We start from the raw sequence: 17,246 nt of genomic DNA, 5'->3' as shown, positions 1-17,246 counted from the left end.
TGACAATTCAATGAACGGAATGGACACTATTATTATGGACAGGGATTTCGAAACGTACCCCGACCGCAACGGTGGGGGCCCTCGCTGGCGACACTAAACTTTTAGCTAACCTGTTTGCATCTATGTTCGCAATGGCATCCCAAGTATCATCATACTATTATTATGGGATGCGATGCGAACAGTTGCATTATGGGATGTGCGTTTCCCAGGCAACGACACACGTTGACATGTTTTGGAATAACGCCGCACGCTGGCACAATGCTCCTAAAAGCAAAATGCTTATTGTTTTGAATGACTTGGCATCTTCTATCACTGTCAACACTGTCAACACCAGTATTGTTGTTTTGTTATAATATGACATAAAGGTTTATTGAAATTTTGGGGAGAGCAGGATTTTTTTGTTTTTTGTTTTGTTTTTGCATTTCCTCTTCTGGCCTGGCGGGGGCGTCGTTGGCCTGGCGGGCCTGTAGAATGGTAGGGGAAACACTGACTTCTGAAACAGTTCCTGTAATCAAGCATAACATCTGGTCAGAGTTGACTATAAACAGACTTACCGGTACGATAAAATCAGGATTGCAGGAGATTTTCGTGTAAAAATGGTTGAATTGGTATTTAAAGCAGCTACGAGCAAGATTTTCGATTGTTATTAAACAGTCTAAATTTAATATCAATGCATCACATCTTACCTCTAATAGTAGACGAGACCAATGCAGAGTAGTCTCGCTTGAACCCCGAGTGAATCGGCCAGTGTTAGTCTGTCTGTGGCCAGGGCAGATCAGGAAGTGAAATGAAACGGTTTGCAGCAGCCACTTCGGCCATAACCACAAAATAACTTCCAAAAAACCTGTTAGAATATAACGAGAGATGTTCGCAAGAGTATGCATGGCCTTCTCCTTGTTTATGGTATGTTGCTAGGCAGCGCAAATGGGGGAATGCAGGCAGCTGCGTTTCACTTCCGGGTTTCACTTCCGGGTTTAGCCGGTCCGGCGGTAAGGAGAGAGAGAGAGAGTTTGTTGACGCGAGTTTAGACAGACACAGACTTAAGAGAGCAATCTCCGATTCACATGGCTTTGGTCTCAGCTACTATTATAGGTAAGATGTGATGCATCAATATTGTAATTATACTGTTTAATAACAATCGAAAATCTTGCTCGTAGCTCCTTTAAAGGACACATAAGTGTCAAATAATGCTGAAAATGCAAAATGGGGTGGGGGGGGGGGGTGGGGAGGGAATGAAATGTAATTTTAGGTTTTATTAAAACAGATGTTTGACTGGTGGGTGGCTGCCCTTTCTGTTCATATTGTTGTTTGTCTAGCCGTGAAGCACAGCTCTCCTCACATTTGTAACCTCCAACAGATCCATTTCTTATTTTCCCCTTTTAGGCCTACAGATGTGCAGACAGGGATGTTGTGTCAAAAACTTTAACTTCAGTTTTTGGAGGTTTTGCTTCTTTCACATGAGAGAGTAGACATCAGTAACGTTCCAGGCCTCATCTTTTTTGGAAAGCGGGTCGGATCGGCAGGGGAGCTGTTCACAGGCCAACAGCAGAAGCCTGGTGTTGACTGTGGTCAGCTCCCAAATGAGAATGTGTGTAAAACGTGTGAGTGTGAAACAGGTGTTCTTTGAAAAAGAGCAAGTATGCACAGCGAAGCGTCACTACATAAATAAAGGTTTGGTTCGGCGTTTGACGACGTGGCTAACGCTTGATTTCATTCCCTGTGGACTGTCGGTAGCCTGCCTCCCACATGGCTGACAGACAGCAGGCTGATCCAGATCTCTCAATCACCATTTAGTAGCATCCAGAACACACCCGATAGGAAAAAGTTGCCACATAGACGGAGATGTGCTGCTGAGTTTATGACGTTGATGTTTGTGTTGTCGTGTTTGCGTCCACTTACTGGGCTCAGGGCCGGAAACCAAACGGGAATTCACAACCTCATAGGGTGACAAAGTGGGAGATTAGTCGTGCATTCCTTTATAACTGGGAACTGGTCATCTTACCGGTTCAAAGTTCATGAGCTGGGACGTGACGTCACTAGAGCTGGTATTTCCCCATTCCAAACTCGTAGGAGTCTCAGCAGCCCCGACGTAAAAAATCCAAGATGGCTGCGCCGCGCAACAACAGTAGTTATAATCGTATAAATGCTATTCAGCACTTCTGTCTTGTTTGTGTCTCATTAAATCAGCTGTACACACAGCACGGCCTATTTCTATCTGTGTGGACATGAGGCTGCAGTGATTGTATGCGCAAAATGCCACGAAATGCCTTGTTATCAACTGTTATTGCTAACAATGGCTAGCCTGGCTAGCGAGTGGATCTGACCAGTGAACAGTGAACTTCCCAGCTCAACTTTTCTGCAAATGGAACGCTAACAAAACGGATGTGACGTCATTTAGCCTCCACGTCCCAGTTCTTTTGCGATAAAGGAACGCACGGTAGCACCAGCCACATGCTGGGAAATATCTGTGTGTGAATGAGTTTGTATCAGCGACGTTGTCAGCTGCCCAGCTGTTATTTGGATATCTTACTTTGCTGTAACACATCTACAGGTCATCTACAGGTCATCTACAGGTCATCTACAGGTCATCTACAGGGCTCCAGACTCACTTTTGACATTGGTCGCATTCTGGAGCCCTGATCTAGCTGGGTTGTAAAGCAGTGAAAGTGGTACAGTAGCTGAACCATGGCCATTTACATTATGGCCAGAATTTGCCACTAATAAAACAGTCAAAATGCTATTCAGCTCTGTGTGTGTGTGTGTGTGTGTGTGTGTGTGTGTGTGTGTGTGTGTGTGTGTGTGTCTGTCTCTGTCTCTGTCTCTGTCTCTGTGTGTGTTTCTGTTGTGTGTCACTGAGCAAGTAAGAACAAGGAGACAGAAGTTGATGTCGTTGAGAATAGGCTAGAGGTGCTGCTAACAGTATTTGCCAGCATGTGTTTGGCAACTGTCTGTGTGATTATGAAATAATTATTGATGCATTCTGTTACGAAATGAAATGTTTGATGAGATCAGCACTTCATCACTTGTTCTTCACTGTGTTGTTTCAGGTGTTGTGTCACTGCAGAAGACTGACTGAACCATGGCGCAGTTCCCTACCACATTCACAGGTCAGTACATGAACGTGTGTGTGTGTCTGTGTGTGTGTGTGTGTGTGTGTGTGTGTGTGTGTGTGCGTGTGTGCGTGTGTGTGTGTGTGACACCGAGGGAAAGGGAGACATAAGCATGTTTATTTCCTCAACGTTGTCGTCTCATAGTCTTGTTAGTACATTGAGTAAGATGTACCTCTGTATCTCTGAACGTTTGCTTTCACCACAGCTAAAAGTACACTAAGCATCTCTATGCTAACTACCTAAAATAGGCTATCGTCATGGGGCTTACCTAGTGAAAACAGGGTGTGCTTTGAGATTCAACCGACGCGTTACTTTGCTAATCCCATGGCCAGAATTTTTTTTTTTTTTTTTTTTTTAGTCTCTTTTAAGAAGGAAAGATGCCAGGGGTGTGTAAGAAACTAAAGTCACAGGTAACGTGTCTCAAGGTGGACGCAGAGACAGTATGTGTGTTACAATGCCGCAGAGCCAGTAGCTTTGCTCTCTCATGTGATATGAAATACAATCATAAATCAAGGTGTGTTACTGCAAAGTAAATGTACTTGTCCCTACTGATCATGCTGCAGTTAGAGTGTGCTATGATAGAAAAGACAGATACACACAGAGGTATGTGGCTGCAGGACGACACCTTCCAACTTGACCTTCTTGTTTAGTTTGGTAGTAGGTGCGGCAGTACAAACACACAGTACTACTGTCTATCTAACGTCTATCTGTGGACATGTTGCTACAGCGTTTGTATGCGCAAAATACAGCCAGGCAGCGTCATGTTATCAACCGTTATTGCTGCTAACATAATGGCTAACCTCGCTAGAGCTAACCCTGGCTGGTTTTCCATCCGTTTTGCTGGGACTCGGTCAACGTGTGGGTGTGACATCATTCCCAACCGGGACTTCCTAGTTCCATATTTTCTAGCAGCGCTACACTTGGCACATTTTTCGTATGTGTCACTTTCGTAGGAATCCCTTTACAGGAAGTGAAACTAATGACTAACACATTCTCCTCGTGCCTCCTGTTCTTCTCTCACTCTCCCCGTCTCTGGCTGTGTCTTTGCTGTTGGGATTTGTGGGTTAATCATCACTAACTTTGTGTGTGTGTGTGTGTGTGTGTGTGTGTGTGTGTGTGTGTGTGTGACTGTGTGTGTGTGTGTGTGTGTGTGTGTGTGCGTGTGTGTGTGTGTGTGTGCGTGTGCGTGTGCGTGTGTGTGTGTGTGTGTGCTCGTGTGTGTGTGTGTGTGTTAGGTCCTGTGTCAGATGTGTTTCTGATCTCAGTGGATGAGAGAGCTAAACATGACCAGCAGTTCCACAGCCTCGCCCCAACTGCTGCCGGTTATATCACAGGTAACAGACACTAATGGGCCGTGCAGCAATTCATCGAATTTTAATCTCAATTTCAATGTTGGCTTCCCACAATTATGAAAACAAGATAATTGAGATAAAACTTTTTTTTTTTATATATATATTATTTATTTTAGTTAGGCTATTTATTTATACTTTTTTCTTTTGTTTTAGGGTTAAATTGTGTTTAAATCGAAAACAAATTCAGTATTAAAAAGACACGTTTTTTCAAGTTCAATAAAGGCACGATTTTGCCCAAGTCAAGTCAAGTTTATTTATATACCGGTAGCCCTAATTCACAAGCATGTCTCAGAGGGCTTCACAGAGAATATGTCTAGCTAGTTCTAGCTGACACAACAGTAGCAAATTACAGAATAAAGATAACACATTGAACAATTGATAGAGAAATATAGAAAATATAGACATGAAGGAGAGAGCAGAGGAGAGAGCAGTATGTGAGAGAGTGATGGGGTGGGGAGGGAATGGGAAATGTTGGAGGGTATAGGAGGTGGGGAAGGAGCAAGAGGAGAGAGCAGGAGAGGGGAAGGGGGGGAGGGTGTGGGGGGAATGTGAGCAGAGTGATGGGGTGGGGAGGGAATGGGAAATGTTGGAGGGTATAAGTCAATGAGTAATCACGTTAAATAATCGTGATGTCAATATCGGTCAAAAATAATCGTGATTATGATTTTTGCCACAATCGAGCAACCCTCTCCTAAATATGTCAAGTCTCACACACGTGGGGAGTATAAGGCTGGATGAGGAGAGGAGCGAGGCGCTGTGCCACATGGCTGAGTGAAGACTGTTCCCCTGCTGCTGGCAGCCTGGAAGGAGGTGACAGCTCACTCAGGGAATAACAAGTGCCTTGAATGTGAATTAAGAAAACTCAATTTGGAAAACTCAATTTTAAATTTGAGCCAAATGTTAAATTAAGAAAATAATCACATTCCGTTTAAAGCTACATTTTCAATAAGTATATTGCTTCAATTCAGTGGTTCAATACGAGCATGACAAACTCAAATGTATGCAAATGCAATCTCTCCTGGCACTTATCTCGTGTTTCCATATCTACCTGCTTTTCCATCACACCTGGATTATTGTCCTCTGGTTCAATACCTTTTATCAGCTGGTTCAAACCCTCACCTGAACTGAAGTGGCAGTTGCACTGTTCAAACAGGATAATAATTACCCATGCCTTATTGCATCCATATATCCACACACATAATGTTGTAGCTAGTCAGTGGATTACAATATGAGCAATGGATTCCAATGTGGGCACAGTGCAATGAAAATAAATATAAATAAAGTCCAAACAACATTTAGTGTCCTGTAATCTGCCCTTACAGTAATGCAGTCATTTTATTTGCAAGTCATTTGTGTTTTAGAGTTGGACTTCTTCCACACGGTATAAAGCAGCCTCTCTTTTTTGTGTCTGTCCTGTCCTGTGACGTCACATCCTGTCCTGTGATGTCACATCCTGTCCTCCTCGTGTGTCTGCTCAGGTGACCAGGCCAGGAACTTCTTCCTCCAATCAGGACTGCCCCCTCCCATCCTGGCTCAGATCTGGTGAGTCACGTCTTTACCGGGAAGTTACGACCCGTTGGCTGAGTACCCAATCCCTCATTCGTACATGTTGTAAAAGTCACATGCTGGAGAGGTTATAAACTGCTTAGCTTAGCGTTTCTCTGAGGAATTTGTCTTGCATGTTCTCTCCACAGTCACATCCTTTTAGTTTTTCTGTCCAGCATGAATACAAGTCACTGTCGTACATTCCCTCCCCCCCCTCAATATTTCAAAAATGATCGGTTATGGTGCTAAAACACATTTGAGTTACGAATCTGTGAGTAAAAAAAATCGACAAAATAGCGCAACCAAACGTGAGATGTCTCTTCAACGTATCTCGTGTGGGTTTCTCCTCCAGGGCTTTGGCCGACATGAACAGCGATGGTCGTATGGACATCCACGAGTTCTCCATCGCCATGAAGCTCATCAAACTGAAGCTGCAGGGTCACCCTCTGCCCCCCGCCCTGCCCCCCAGCATGAAACAACCCCCGCTGCCTATACCACAGAGCGGCTTTGGTAAGGCACACGCGCACGCACACACACACACACGCACACACACACACACACACACACACACACACACACACACACACACACACACACACACACACACACACACACACACACACACACACACACACACACAAACAGTGTTAAGCAGCATTTACATTGACACACACAGTATAATTTGATAGTATTGATACATGTGATATTTTGATTTCAGTTGATCACAAGTTTCTTGATGTATTTTTGGGCCTGAAAAAAGTCCATGGTCAAACTCTATATTATGTATATTGATAAAACACTGATGATGATGATGATGATGATGATGATGATGATGATAAACCTCTTTCTTATTCTGTAGGTCTTTGCCTTATGGTCTACTGGTCTAAATTAATAATACAACTAGATCGATAGGAAAGGCCATAAATGTTATTACTGTCATGAAGTTAATACTTGCTCTCTCTCTCCCTCAGCTGTAGCTTCTGTTTCCACTGCTTTGCCAGGATCAATAGATCATGTTATAATGTAATAATAATGTTCCAGCTCTCCTTCAGGCATGCACCAATGGCTCCCACGCCCCATGTTTACCCGTGTAAATGGATCATGTGAAAGTCACTAATCGATAATAAATCAATAATCACTCCCCCGCCTCCTTCCTCTCTCCCTTCCTACAGACACTGCCTTATCAAAAGAGAATATTTTATTGATAACCTCCTGTCTGATCTGTTTCCTGCAGGCATGCCCCCCATGGCAACCGCTCTGCCGGGCGTGCCCCCCCTCCCCCTGCCCCCTCTCCCAGTCGGGGTTTCTCCCCCGCTCGTCTCGTCCGCCCCACCGCCTCTCCCGCCGCCCATGGCCAACGGAGCTCCTCCCACAGGCATGATCCAGCCAATCACAGGCTTTTCCCACCCAGGTAACGGCCAATCATCACACCAACACCTGGAGGCAGCGTGCGGAGATGTTTGTCTGATGTCTGTAGCAGTTGTGGGCCAAATGTACTCTACATATAATATCTTGTATCTTACGTCTTTACGTACAATACACACATTTCACATTTCAAATGAAAGTGCTTTTTACGTTCACTTGAAATAACGTTGTAATCTGTGTAAAAGCCATATTCTTCTTAAGTGGCAGCTCACTGCTTTGTGGCTGGTTCGAGTCGTTACGATTCACGCGTGGCTGGAAATACTTGGAAAATAATTGTATGGATAAGTGGATAATATCTCGGCCTCGAAATGTTTTGGAATGAGATGAAACATCTGGAAAAGTGTGAGGGAAAAATGCTGTAGTTCAGTCCCAATACAACTACTGCACCTTTTATGGAGTTGTACACCCACTGTCTTTTAGTGTCATTAAATACTAGTAAATACTAACCAAAATCATCAAATGCCATGAAGAAGTGAAGGTCTCTGCACCATATTACTCCTCCGTATGTGTCACTAAGTATCTAATCAACAGAATCCACTAATTACAACCCCATCGGTTTGGAACACATGCAACCTTGGATGCCGTTAGCTTTTTTCACGGCGACCACAGCTGAACCACAGTGGTTTAGCTGCGCTATTACTGGTCACGGGAACGTTGAATGTCTGCATTTATTATAGAGTGATTTGGAGCTAAGGTCACACCGCTAAAAAAGCTGTAGACAAACCACTGAGGTCAGCTGACTCCCTGCCACACACAGCCTGCGTAGAAAGCTTACCCCCCTCTGCTGTCTCTCACAGCCTCATCCATCAACAAGTCATCCTCATTCAGCCGCTCCAGTACCAAGCTGCAGAAGGGGCCATCTTTTGACGCTGCTAGGTAGGTCAAATATTCTGCTTTTTTTTTTTAAGCTAATAACATTATACACCATAATTTTCGGATACAATTTTTTTGGGCAAATCATTTTCACTTGATATCTTCGGCTCTATTTGCATAAAAGTCACACCGTTTTCCTCTGTTGCTCTCTCTCTCTGTCCAGTGTGACCCCTCCGGATTGGGCCGTTCCTCAGTCCTCCAGGCTCAAGTACAGACAACTTTTCAACTCCCACGACAAGATGATGAGTGGACACCTCACTGGTACATACACACACACACTAACATGATGAGTGGACACCTCACTGGTACATACTCACACACACTAACACAGTGGTTCTCAAATGGGGGTCCGCGGACCCCCAGGTTTTTTTTGTTTTTTTCCTTCTCAAACTACTTCCTACATGGTGCTAGTCTATCAAAATATCTTGGCTGTCATTGATTGTGTTGCATAGTTGTTTTCTGTACTGTTGACAAATTGTGATATTGTAAGTCGCTTTGGACAAAACAAAAGTGTCTGCTAAATGACGTAATGTAATGTAATAAAAAATATATATATATATTTTATTTTTGCAAAATCTTCATAGTTCAACGAAAATAGTTTATGCTTTAAATCTAAAATGGTTCATGGATTACATTCTAATAACAAACCTATCAAATTAAAAGTCAAGCACGTTACCGTGGAAACAATTAAGCTTAGCCCAAAATCACAAATCAGAATGAGGGGGTCCCCGGTATCTTGTAAGGGGTCCTTGGCTGAAAAACATTTGAGAACCTCTGCACTAACATATCATAATTTGTAATACCGGTAATACATACCTGCAGCATTTTGAACGTGTTTGTGAGCTTGTCTCTTTGTGTGTCTCTTTTCTGTGTGTGTGTGTGTGTGTGTGTGTGTGTGTGTGTGTGTGTGTGTGTGTGTGTGTGTGTGTGTGTGTGTGTGTGTGTGTGTGTGTGTGTGTGTTCTCCAGGTCCCCAGGCTCGCACTATCCTGATGCAGTCCAGTCTTCCTCAGGGCCAGCTGGCTTCGATATGGTCAGTTAAATGAAACGTCCCTTGAAATTCAATCACTCAGTCTTTATTAAAACAGGGTGGTACACTGAGAGCAAGCTGTCATTTTTAGATGCATCTTCTTGCGTACACATTTGCTCACACACACAGTTCTTCCTATTAAATACATATCAGTCGCACATACATTTGACATTTTACTACATTTTATTCATTGTGGCTGTTTTGTTGTCATATCTTGGCAACCACCACGAAACGTCCTCTGGAAACCGGAACTAATCCATTTTATGAAGTGCAACCAACTACAAGCTAGACAAAACACTGAGAAGAAAAGGCACCAGACTTTGATCGTATGAATATGAATGCATAAAAAAAACAATTGAGGAAGTAACTGGGGGGGAATAGCGTGATCCTCCCACATGCTACGTCCTGCCGTGAAACTCCTCCTCGCTGTCGGGTGAAAAAGAAGCGGCTGGCGACTGCACATGTATCAGAGGAAGCATGGTGCTAGTCTACAACTCTCCCCAGATCGGCAGAGGGGGTGGAGCAACAACCTGGGACAGCAGGGGGAGTTCGCCCCCCAACTTTTTTCTTTTGAGGAACTGAGAATCTGCCTTTAACCACATACAGTAGGCGTGGTGTTGTTTCACATCCTTATATAACACAGCCTTATGCTTAACATTTAAATTGGATTTTCGTCGTCAGTTCTCAGAAAAGACGATACAAATACACAATACAAATAAAAAATAATAATACAATTTACACAAACCTATTGTGACTGTAACCGACCCAATGTTTCTGTGAATAGTGTGCCAGGACTTTACTGGTCTGTCGTTCTGGTTGGGGTTCGTGCAAACTGTTATCGTCTTGACATGTTGCATCAAGGAGGGACGGCAATTTTTAACAAAATACACCTATTTATGCATCATGCATCTCATGGTGTGGCGCAAAAACAATAATGTGTCACCGTTCAAAATATCAGATCAGATCAGATCAGATGTTTCTATGATAATGGAGAGATGGTTCAGGGTGGCTTTACTCTTCAACCAGCATCTCCTGTTTCCTCTCTTTGTCCCTCCAGGAGTCTATCAGACATTGATCAGGATGGAAAGCTAACAGCTGAGGAGTTCATCCTGGCCATGCACCTCATAGATATGGCCATGTCTGGTCTGCCACTGCCGCCTCTGTTACCACCGGATTACATCCCACCTACATTCAGGTAAAACAATAAAGCATTTATCACTACACATAACATGATGTTAATATCACTTGTGCTATATAATCCAAGGTGAGCACTCATATAGGACCAATCAGCATATGAGCGGAGGAGTTGAGTTCCCTCCCCCTCCCTTCCCTGATATGTGAAGCGTTTTGATTATCTAGAAAGGCGCTATATAAGTCCAATCAATGATTATTAATTATTAGTGTGACAACAAAAAAGTACTTCCGGGTCGTGTCCATTCATGATTTACGAAGTCGTTGCGGTGCCGTTCGGCCGCGCCGGCGCCGCTGCGATGCGCGTTCACAACGACAGGACAGCTGAGCTCTACGTCACGTCGCAGAGCCAGGCAACTCAAACAGCAGGCTATCACTACCAGCAATATTGAAAGGAGCAAAACGAATAACGTTAACGTTACAGATCCTGACCAACAACGTGTGTGTGTTGAATTTAACTAGCTAGCAGAAAAGGGGCAGAATTACTGGCGGCTAACGTTAGATCTGTGTGGGCTCAGAGATAGTATGTAAAGGAGCGACTTCATGGAAACAGGCGAGTTTAATTCACAGTTGAAGACTTATAAGATTCCTCACATTGGGTTGAAAACAGGAAAGAAGTTTCTTCTTTGTCTCAACATTTTCACAACACAACCGACTTCTGCTATATCCACCCCTCCGCCTCCTCCTCTCCGCTCGACCGCTTCTCTGAAGCGGGGATAGGATAAGCTTTGAGTGGAGTTGGGCTTTTTTATGATTAAATCTGCCAAATTTTAATTAATGAATTAAATAATTTGATGAATTGAATTAATCACGATGGTCCGATGTAGAAGGCTCAGAGGTTGATGGGGGTCGGCACATCGACGATGGTCCGTGCCATCGTCCATCGTGCCAACCCGAACACACGCACGCGGGCGCGCACGCACAGTCGATATGTAATTGACGAACCCCTAGTGACCAATCAGTTTGAAGAGTTTTAATTGACATTCAGGGTGAACTGACATGTGCCAGTTTTTATTGTATTGTGACCTGCCAAGACATTATAGACTCTTTGGCTGTGTATACTTGTGTGAGTGTGAGCAATGCTGTTAGTGAGTGTGTTTAAAGTGTGTGTAGTGAGTTGGACTGGCGGAGTGTGTATCAATGGTTTGTATTGTTATTAATGTGTGTGTGTGTGTGTGCGTGTGCGCGCGCGCGCGTGCGTGTGTGTGTGTGTGTGTGTTTTAGGCGCGTGCGTAGCGACAGTGTTCAGTCGGACCAGAAGAGTCTCCCGGAGGAGGTGGAGGAGGAAGCGGACATCAATCAGGACAAGAAACTACCAGGTGATTGGTCCAGCTGGCAAGTCATTGGCCAATCTGGGACTGAACTAGGGGTGGGAATCACCAGATGCCCACGATACGATACTGAAACGATACTTGAGTCACGTTACGATAGTATTGCGATACTGCGATATTTTCGATATTGCGATATATCGATATTGCGATATATTGAATATTGCGATATTTCGATATATTGCGACTTTTTCAACTGCAAATGATGTCCCCAAAGGAAAACTTTGTCAACATCTGGTTTATATAAGAACAATTTTTCAGTCTGTACATCTGACTTCAACCATTTTATTGCAGCAACATTGTCAAGTAGACAGACCAACAACTTTCATAAAGTCATGTCATAGTTGCATGCACCTGACAAACTGAACTGTTTGTTACAGTCTACTTACAGTCCACCTTAACTGGATGTGTGTGTGGACTACTGTACTTATGTAGTTTTTGCAACTTCACTTCACTTACACAAAACATTTTGTGCAGCCCATTCAGTAACTGGGGAATTTGTAAATGACTGTTATGACAAAACTGTTACTGTTAAAACAAAATGAAAATATGCTTCCGTTTGTTTACTGCTGGCCTTGGAACTAAAGTTTATAGTAGCCCGGTGGCCTGGCATGGCCTGCAATTTTTTTTTTTTTTTTTTTTTTTTTTTTTCAATATCGATACAATATCGTCAGGCAAAATATCGCGATACTGTGGTGTATCGATTTTTTTCCCCCATCCCTAGACTGAACCCGCCCCCTGAGGCATTAATTGAGTTCAGCCATTTAGACTTTTCACTTTTTGCTCTTGTCATCATCAATAAGCGAGGGTGGCACTCAAAAGTGCTGCCTCAACAACATTTTGTGCCGGCAAGGTGGACCTTTTTTCCACAACAGTGAACAGGATAATGAAACACTTAACAGGAAGTCCTGAAACGCCAATACTTTTCTCCTCCTTCGTTCTGGTTGTTGTTGTCGTCAGCTGCCTGCGTACCTTGAACACAGCCTCTTGTGATTAATGGGCTCACAAAAAAGGGGCTCGCTTCATGTGCTCTCCTCTAAAAAGTTGAACTATTGAACACAAAGTGATCTGCTCTCCCTAAAAAGACGCCACACTTTTCACAGCGTCCGCTTTCCATCTGTTATGCAGCTGCTCCTCATTTACTTTCATGTAAAATAAATAAAAATAAAATAAAAAGAATAGGCTCTGGAGGTTTGAAAAAGCAGAATAGTGAATAGTGTGGATGTGCCTTTGGTGGTGATCCTGCTAATTTCTTTGACCTCACTATTCCTTATTTTCAGCCAACAGTTCTTTCTTCTCTGGGTCAGCACAGGGTCCTAATTGTTGCCCATCTTTGTCTGTGACCAGCCCACCACCATACGTGATTGTCCTCTGACCTGAAACTTCTGACATTTTCTCTCAAGTCATCTCACTGCTATAATAAGGTGGCCGGCGGCGCAGGTTCCCACGCGGCGCACACTTGCCTCCATCTCTTGACCGACCTTGTTCCTTCCTCGCTCCACAGTGACCTTTGAGGATAAGAAGAGGGAGAACTTTGAGCGAGGGAATCTGGAGTTGGAGAAGAGACGTCAGGCCCTGCTGGAGCTGCAGAGGAAAGAGCAGGAGAGGCTGGCGACACTGGAGCGAGAGGAACTGGAGAGAAAGGTAAACTAGACTCCATGTAAAACGAGAGCAAACACATAGCAACACATACAAAATGCATTATACAGGACAGAGTGCTGATATCTTATTTTCACACTAGGTGCATTCAATATTTAAAAAGGTCTAACATTAAGTGTGTAACCGCCACAATCTGCCATGACTTTGGAATGTGTCAGTACAAAGTTATTGCGTTTATTAGAAGTGTCGTAAGCTAATAATAAACAGAAATATACGAGTACGACTCACAACAGGAGAACTAACTTGTTTGTGTTGTTTCTTAATCTTTTTGTATGTTGATGTGTTTCAGGAGCGCGAGCGTCTGGAGCAGGAGAGGCGACGACAACACGAACTAGAAAAACAGCTGGAGAGACAGAGAGAGCTGGAGAGGCACCGAGAAGACGAGCGACGCAAAGAGATCGAGAGGAGAGAGGTACGGAGGAGAGGTGCACAGAGAGGAAGGGACAACTGAATATATCAAGTGTCTTTTGTTTCAAAAGTTATTGATTGGAAGGATGTTAACTGCTGCAGTCCTGTAATTGCATCTCCTGCAGACCAGAGAAGCTACCATCTACTTCCATCACCTTCTTTAAATTTCAAACCTTATTGTAAAGCCAAAAGCGTGCAGAGTTACAGTAAATAGCTGGCATTAGCCTCTGGCATTACCTAGCTGTTAGCTGTGAGCTACGTTTGCTAACTAAGTGTTCGCCAGGCTCAAAACGCCGCTGATAAAAACTTTCAACCAGTTTGAGACACGCTCTTTCCATAAAGCCCACCAGCGTTGATATACCTTGGCCAGTTGTTGATATTAGAACAATATTGTGGCTCTACAACTCACATTGTTACGGATATGCGAGTAGGCTGTCATGGTGGTGACTGTTTCCAGTATTTCTGCTGTGGGCACAGACCGAGTTAAACAAAGAGAGAACAGACACACAGGGAACACAGACAGAGTTAAACAAAGAGAGAACAGACACACAGAGAACACAGGCAGAGTTAAACAAAGAGAGAACAGACACACAGAGAACACAGACAGAGTTAAACAAAGAGAGAACAGACACACAGAGAACACAGACAGAGTTAAACAAAGAGAGAACAGACACACAGGGAACACAGACAGAGTTAAACAAAGAGAGAACAGACACACAGAGAACACAGGCAGAGTTAAACAAAGAGAGAACAGACACACAGAGAACACAGGCAGAGTTAAACAAAGAGAGAACAGACACACAGGGAACACAGGCAGAGTTAAACAAAGAGAGAACAGACACACAGAGAACACAGACAGAGTTAAACAAAGAGAGAACAGACACACAGGGAACACAGGCAGAGTTAAACAAAGAGAGAACAGACACACAGGGAACACAGACAGAGTTAAACAAAGAGAGAACAGACACACAGAGAACACAGACAGAGTTAAACAAAGAGAGAACAGACACACACAGAACACAGACAGAGTTAAACAAAGAGAGAACAGACACACAGAGTACACAGACAGAGTTAAACAAAGAGAGAACAGACACACACAGAACACAGACAGAGTTAAACAAAGAGAGAACAGACACACAGAGAACACAGACAGAGTTAAACAAAGAGAGAACAGACACACAGAGAACACAGACAGAGTTAAACAAAGAGAGAACAGACACACAGAGAACACAGACAGAGTTAAACAAAGAGAGAACAGACACACAGAGAACACAGACAGAGTTAAACAAAGAGAGAACAGACACACAGGGAACACAGACAGAGTTAAACAAAGAGAGAACAGACACACAGAGAACACAGAGTTAAACAAAGAGAGAACAGACACACAGAGAACACAGACAGAGTTAAACAAAGAGAGAACAGACACACAGAGAACACAGACAGAGTTAAACAAAGAGAGAACAGACACACAGAGAACACAGACAGAGTTAAACAAAGAGAGAACAGACACACAGAGAACACAGACAGAGTTAAACAAAGAGAGAACAGACACACAGAGAACACAGAGTTAAACAAAGAGAGAACAGACACACAGAGAACACAGACAGAGTTAAACAAAGAGAGAACAGACACACAGAGAACACAGACAGAGTTAAACAAAGAGAGAACAGACACACAGAGAACACAGACAGAGTTAAACAAAGAGAGAACAGACACACAGAGAACACAGACAGAGTTAAACAAAGAGAGAACAGACACACAGAGAACACAGACAGAGTTAAACAAAGAGAGAACAGACACACAGAGAACACAGACAGAGTTAAACAAAGAGAGAACAGACACACAGAGTACAGTGCGCCTTATCAATTTAAGTTCTTTGGCGCAAATGATGACGTGCATGTATGTTTTCATAGAACATCAATGATGTTACTGGTATGGAAAACTAACTGGAGGGGGGCTTTAAACAGCCTAATTAATTAATTAATTCATTGTATTCCGGTGTGTGTGTGCGTGCGCAGACGGCTAAGCGGGAGTTGGAGCGCCAGCGTCAGTTGGAGTGGGAGCGTCAGCGTCGCCAGGAGCTGCTGACTCAGAGAAACCGAGAACAGGAGAGCATCGTGCTGCTCAGAGCCAGGAAGAAGACCCTGGAGTTTGAACTGGAAGCTCTGGTGATCACACACACAAACACATCTACACACACACACACACACACACACACACACACACACACACACACACACACACACACACACACACACAATGCACAAAACCACAGAGAGACAATAAACACAGACACACATTAGACAGGAGAGTGTAGTGCTGCTCAAAGGCAACAAGAAGACCCTGGAGTTTGAACTGTTTGCAGTTGAAATGTCTGGAACTACGTGTTAACCTGAAAATGTACAGATATGTCAACTAACATGTATGCCCAGTTTGTAGTCTTCAATGCTATAGAATATTGGGTAACATATGACACACAACAGTTACATATATGCTCCACACTTCTGGAAAAGCCTGAGAATGTATGGATTTGTGAAATTCAAGTCTAGACAAAGGATGTCATTTAGAAATTGAATCTGTGTAGGAACGCTGTATATCGCCACGCAGAGCAAAAAATGTTGGGCAAAATTCCAAGACATTGGGTTTCATCGATCGCATGTATTGATCTCTCCTCGTCTGCCTTTCCCCCATCCCTCGCTGCCTTTCTGCAGAATGACAAGAAGTCCCAGTTGGAGGGTAAACTCCACGATGTTCGGTTTCGTCTGTCGGCCCAGCGGAGAGAGGTGGAGCAGACCAATCAGACCAGAGAGACCCGCATCGCTGAGATTACCCTGCTCCAGCAACAGCTACAGGTATGCAAAAAACAAACATACTAAAAACAATGCAACGCATAAACTGCTGTTCAGTCAAGCCAGGCATCATTAGAAGGTAGAGGTAGACTTCTTTATTCATAAGACGTCTTATAAGATTGATTCTTATAGAGAGGCAAAGTGACCGCCTACTTCCTGCTTCAGCACTGTACCAGAGATTTTCATCCGCCATTTATTTTCCCACCCACATTTCGTAAAATGCGTATAAAAATAGTTTTACTGGTTCAAACCAAACGGTACAGATATATTTAGAAACAGGAGAGATCGCATAACATTTCACTGGGACCAAAATGTTAAAAAAAATGCAGGTTTAAAGAAAATACTTTTTTGATGTTGTTGGGGGGTTTTTTGGTCGGAGTGAAATGTTCTATAGTCTCTCCCGATTATAGCCTTAGCTGAACTGTTTGGTTCGACAAAGTACAACTATTTTATAAGCATTTTATGAAATATGTATGG

General features: G+C 43.5%; 1 protein-coding gene across 1 annotated transcript in view; it reads left to right on the top strand.

The window, feature by feature from the left end:
• The window catches only part of itsn1 (intersectin 1 (SH3 domain protein)), a 58,479-nt gene that overhangs the window by 6,052 nt on the left and 35,181 nt on the right, over positions 1 to 17,246 (top strand). Inside the window, exons 2-15 of the mRNA XM_083658482.1 lie at positions 3,048 to 3,107; positions 4,346 to 4,444; positions 5,941 to 6,004; positions 6,360 to 6,517; positions 7,242 to 7,418; positions 8,230 to 8,308; positions 8,469 to 8,566; positions 9,274 to 9,337; positions 10,392 to 10,529; positions 11,750 to 11,844; positions 13,358 to 13,497; positions 13,802 to 13,924; positions 15,939 to 16,088; positions 16,632 to 16,772. Of these exons, the coding sequence (XP_083514608.1) occupies positions 3,080 to 3,107; positions 4,346 to 4,444; positions 5,941 to 6,004; positions 6,360 to 6,517; positions 7,242 to 7,418; positions 8,230 to 8,308; positions 8,469 to 8,566; positions 9,274 to 9,337; positions 10,392 to 10,529; positions 11,750 to 11,844; positions 13,358 to 13,497; positions 13,802 to 13,924; positions 15,939 to 16,088; positions 16,632 to 16,772 (1,554 nt within the window). The 5' untranslated portion in view covers positions 3,048 to 3,079. The remainder of the gene's footprint in view (positions 1 to 3,047; positions 3,108 to 4,345; positions 4,445 to 5,940; positions 6,005 to 6,359; positions 6,518 to 7,241; positions 7,419 to 8,229; positions 8,309 to 8,468; positions 8,567 to 9,273; positions 9,338 to 10,391; positions 10,530 to 11,749; positions 11,845 to 13,357; positions 13,498 to 13,801; positions 13,925 to 15,938; positions 16,089 to 16,631; positions 16,773 to 17,246) is intronic.

This window comes from Poromitra crassiceps (genome assembly GCF_964638095.1).
Source record: "Poromitra crassiceps genome assembly, chromosome: 22".
Classification (NCBI taxonomy): Eukaryota; Metazoa; Chordata; class Actinopteri; order Beryciformes; family Melamphaidae; genus Poromitra; species Poromitra crassiceps.
The sequence above is the reverse complement of the archived record's forward strand: the minus strand, read 5'-3'. Positions and strand labels throughout refer to the sequence as shown.